Raw genomic sequence first — 5,127 nt, 5'->3', positions numbered from 1 at the left:
AAAAAAAAAAAAAAAATAAACACATTTTAGTAAAACCAATACCTTCTCAGCTTCGCATCGAAGCTAAAAGCGATAGCACAGTGTGGTCACGGTACAGTATGGAAGTATGCACAGTTGGGACAAGTATAGATGATATCTGACAGGGATTAAAATCAATATCATAGGAAACGCTTCGATACATATCTGCAGATACTATTTAATTTTAAGAAATTGGTAGATTATTTCAAAAGCAGCACTAACTCATATTCCCTTAATTTTAACACGATTAGTTATTTGATTTATAATTATATTACTTAAATTTAGTATGAAATTGATATTCAATAATTTAATATTGTACTTTTTACGGAGATACTTTAAAAATAATAAAGTAGTTGTATATTTTTTTACTTTTAACGCGTATAAAAATTAAAAGGGCTTGATGCAATACTTTTTAATAAAAAATATTTGTTATTTATAAAAAAATTATATGTTTTATACACTGGACTACAAGGAACTTTCATCAGAAACAAAAATATACTTTTCTAAATCAACTTTTTGCGATGTTTTCAAATGTGCAATTAGACTTTTTCATTCACTTCTAAGTTTTAATATTATAACTTATTATTAAAAAATAAGTATTTACATATAAAAAAATAATTAAGAAAAAAAAAATTGTTTAAAATTAAAACGTATTTTGATTATTAATATGTAAAACATAAGGAAAATGACGCATTTAACCTATTTTTTTAATCTTTTAAAGTTGATTTTTGTAACAGTTTATACTAAAAAAAAAGTTATGTATTACCATAACCTTTTAGCTCATTTTGCAAGTCTAAAATTGACATCATTAAATAGGAAATTTTATGAGAATTAAAAAAATTGTATTGTTAAGATTAATATGTGCAGTCAGGAAATTTTATCATAACTATTTACTGTAAATTTATCAGATATTTGTTTGCATTTTTATTGTAATAGATAACTTAAATAGAAATAATAGTAATCATTTCCTAGTAACTTATGGTGTTTAAAAAGATTCTACAATTGAAATATTCAGAACTTAATTTTAATGATTTACTTTAACTAAAAGAACCAATCAAAACAAAGTTGTTAAAAAGATTTACTCAATTTAGCGTATTATAAAATTTGATTATAATTTTAAAAATCCATTGTTAATTCTGGAGAAATTAACAATATTTTTTTTAGAAATGATTTATATAGCAACATGTTACCAAAAAATTTGGAATATTATAGTCTAGTATTAGCACACACAAATAGAGTAAACAAATTATTTAATTACAAACATAATGATTTAATTTTGTAGATATCTAATTATCATATCATACTTGATTCCTCAATAAATACTTTGAAAACATTAAAAATGAATGATTTTAATTTTCTGTATGGAGAACATGGAATAAGTAACTGTTTAATTGATAAATTAGAATTTTTTTTCAATTTTTGATGGTAATATCTTCAACTAAATAAACCTTAAAAGTTTAAATATAAATTGTAATCATTTGACGTATCGTTGAAAAAAGAAGGTCAAGTTAGAGCAGAGAACATAAATGATAGTCACAAAAAAATATCTTCTCAGCTTTGCATCGAAGCTAAAACCTAAAATATAGTAAAATAATTTTAATATGAAAAGAAATTTTTTTTGCGAGGGATGACTACAGTGATGTGATCCTTGATCTTTATTTAAGTTATTGAATCTAAATGAGATAAAAAACAAATGAGTTGAAAATTTATTCTAAATTAAGAAGAATTAAGAAAAAAATTAATAAAATTATATGTCATAGGCGGGTTGGAATCTAGTATCTCAAGCGTGTAAGACATTAGTGTTACCGACCGGTAACCGTATGTCGCTTCCGTCAAATTAAAAAAATGGGAATTTTAAAAAAGCTAGTTCGAATTTCAATGTTATTTTTCTCAACTTAAAAAAAGCAAAAAAATCTAAATAAGTTTAACTTTCTATTCTATATTAATTTGATTTATATAATATTTATGAAAATCAGTGTACTCCCCTTATCAGGTATTTTAAAATAAAATAAAATACTAAACTCAGAATTTTAACACAAAAATAGCATATTTTTGAATACGGTAGTCATTTTCATAATGAAGACAAATCCAGAAGTCAAATTTTTTTTTTTAAATTAAAGTATATTATATATGCTTTAATTTAAGGTATATATAAAAGTGTCGGTCTTTCCGGAATATTTTCAAAAGTTAAGTTGAAAAAGTCAATTTTTTGTGAAATAGTTACCATTTTGAAATCCTTCCTGTGGGCTGGTAAAGAGCCAAATGTTCACAAAAATATATCAAATGATATATGTCTATATAAAAAAATTATATAATATAATTTTCTCTCGGGATATGAGTACGAGGGTTTATGAGAAGATGTAAAATATAGAAACCCAGCACAGGGGGGTCGCGGCACAGTTGTGACGTGGTATAGTTGGATCAAGTATAATGATATCTGACAGTGATTAAAATCACTATCAAAATTAAACGCTNGACACCTTAGAGTCTTCTCTATTTCAATATCATAATCATCATTATGTGTTATTTGTGTGATACTTGTGGAATGAAGTTCAATTTTTTGAAATCATGGATACGTCATGAGCAAACAGTACACAACAAAATTTTATATGGCTGCAGTTTGTGTTCGAAAAAATTTTCGAGAAAAGATAATTTCTCAAGACATGTTCAGCATACACACGGGTTAATAGGTTAGTATTGTATTTAAATCTCAAAAATTTATTTTTTATTAAAAATGTATTTAATAGGAACTGATAAAGTATTGAAAATGCGTTCTGTAAATATAGAAAATGAAATAAAATCGGTTTGTGTGAAAAATGTGGTTAATTACGGTGCCAGCACCTCGAAAAATTTTTACGGTGAGCATACATAATAATATTATTCGCGTTTATTTTATATTAACTCAAATATTTTAATTATTAAAATGTAATTCAGTAGATAAAGGTAATTCGGTTAAGGAAAGCGAGAGAAAAAATACTGATACAAAATTTTCTAATACTAGAGACAGCGATGATAAGCTTTGTAAGTTGAAATAAAAAAAATGATAAATCGTATTATTACTGTTATTATTATTATTATTATTATTATTATATCAGTGCTAGAAGCTGCAAATAAGATAGATGCAAATTCAATGGACGTTCAAGTGGTAACCGTTTATCCTGGTGATATCGAAAGTTGTTAGTATAAAATAATAAAAATAAAAAAACCAATAAATGTTATAGTCATATAATATTTTTTTAGGGATTGACCGGTTTTCAGAAGATATCGAGTTTGAAGATATTAGTAAGTCATAATTCAAAGTAATTAATTTTTAATACATTTTTATCAGTTGGAATTTATAAAAAAATACTNTATAATATTTTTTTAGGGATTGACCGGTTTTCAGAAGATATCGAGTTTGAAGATATTAGTAAGTCATAATTCAAAGTAATTAATTTTTAATAAATTTTTATCAATTGGAATTTATAAAAAAATACTCTATATTATTAGGTCAAAATAACAAAACGATCGGAACTGGGATAGAACACGCGTATCACTCTAATCAATCAAAAACAAATAGTAAGATAAAAATGTGAATTTAAATAATATAATACATAAATTATTAACGATATTAATTATATTTCAGGTGATTGTGTAAAAATTTCGCGTGCGAAAAAAGTTCAATCGATTTTTTCGGAGAACATCAATGTACATAGAATAGAAAACAGCAATCCATGCTCCATAAATGAATTTATCAAACAAAACAGAAATAGCATTTATGATGTATTTGAAAATGCTATAAGAACACATACAGCTGTGAAGACATCTTTAGATCTAGTTACTACGTATGAAAAAATAATTTTAAGCAATAATAATGTAAACACACCCGTTATTACTCAAACATTTAGTATTTCCCCATTTATTTTAACACCGTCGAGTAGTATCTCCGAGTGGGTTACTACTATTACACATCTACTACAGAAAAAGTCCGAAGAGGTAGAAACTCAAGGTAGTGGGTGGGTATTCAGAGGTGTTGTTTTCTTAGATATTAATACTTTCAAGTATGATCCATTAAGGGGTGGGTGTCATTTTAATTTACCAAAAAAATTATTTCGAAAAAATGCAATTGTAAATATTAAATGTAGGGAGGAAGATTGCTTTTATTGGAGTGTGGTTGCTAGTTTATTTCCGGTTCAGTCACGTAATGTGGATGTGACTAAACCAGAGTCGTATCCACATTATAATACAGTTTTGAATACTCGAGGTTTGCGAATACCTTTACTTCTAACCGACATAAGAAAATTTGAAGAAAAAAATGATATAAGTGTAAATGTTTACACTTACATCGGTGAAAAAATTACGGGTCCTCTACACTTGACCAGAAATAAACGTAGCAACCACGCAAATTTACTTTATTTAGATCAAAAAGACAAACCTTTCGGACATTTCTGTTGTATTTCGAACTTAGAGCGATTAGTTTCCGTTCAACTTTCAAAACATAAATCTCACAAATTTTTATGTGATGGCTGTCTATTATTCTTTTATTCAGAAGCAAAACTACTCACTCACCAACTCGAAAACTGCATGAAGGTTAAAACGGTTCTACCGAAACCCCCCAAACACATGGTTAAATTTCAAAATTTCCATATGCAATTCCCCGTGGAATTTGTAATTTATGCTGATTTTGAATCAATTCTAACACCTATTGCTACATGCGATCCTCAACCTGATATTTCTTATACCAATCAAATTAATATACACGATCCCCACAGTTTTTCATATCATATTAAATGTTCTTATGATGAAAATTTAGATCGCATGGAAGAGTACCGGGGGGATAATTGCGTGAAGATGTTTATTTCTAGGCTTAGGGAAGATATTATCCGTATAAGCGACATTTATTCTAACCCTATACCAATGGAAGCTTTATCTATTCAACAACAATATAATCACCATACAGCAACAACGTGTCATATTTGTAATGGTAAATTACGCTTCCATGATAAGGTAATGGATCACTGTCACTTAACGGGTAAATATCGTGGTGCAGCGCATAGAGATTGTAACCTGAAATGTTCGGTTCCATCTTTTATCCCCATAATTTTACATAATATGCAAAATTACGATTCT

At 27.0% G+C, this 5,127-nt stretch overlaps 1 protein-coding gene across 5 annotated transcripts in view; it reads left to right on the top strand.

Moving 5' to 3' along the window:
• The first annotated feature begins 2,600 nt into the window (after window positions 1-2,600).
• Window positions 2,601-5,127, top strand: part of LOC126897236 (uncharacterized) — a 10,517-nt gene continuing 7,990 nt past the window's right edge. Inside the window, exons 1-7 of one of the 5 annotated variants that reach the window (XM_050670692.1) lie at window positions 2,601-2,708; window positions 2,766-2,876; window positions 2,956-3,039; window positions 3,114-3,194; window positions 3,386-3,427; window positions 3,508-3,576; window positions 3,644-4,587. In XM_050670692.1, the coding sequence (XP_050526649.1) occupies window positions 2,786-2,876; window positions 2,956-3,039; window positions 3,114-3,194; window positions 3,386-3,427; window positions 3,508-3,576; window positions 3,644-4,587 (1,311 nt within the window). In that variant the 5' untranslated portion in view covers window positions 2,601-2,708; window positions 2,766-2,785. Of the gene's footprint in view, window positions 2,877-2,952; window positions 3,040-3,113; window positions 3,195-3,258; window positions 3,301-3,385; window positions 3,428-3,507; window positions 3,577-3,643; window positions 4,588-5,127 lie in introns of all 5 variants that reach the window. The other 4 variants (XM_050670691.1, XM_050670690.1, XM_050670688.1 and 1 more) reach the window with 4 other exon arrangements.

The sequence above is a fragment of the Daktulosphaira vitifoliae genome, unplaced genomic scaffold (assembly GCF_025091365.1).
Source record: "Daktulosphaira vitifoliae isolate Bord-2020 unplaced genomic scaffold, ASM2509136v1 Scaffold_2, whole genome shotgun sequence".
NCBI classification, from domain to species: Eukaryota; Metazoa; Arthropoda; class Insecta; order Hemiptera; family Phylloxeridae; genus Daktulosphaira; species Daktulosphaira vitifoliae.
The sequence above is the reverse complement of the archived record's forward strand: the minus strand, read 5'-3'. Positions and strand labels throughout refer to the sequence as shown.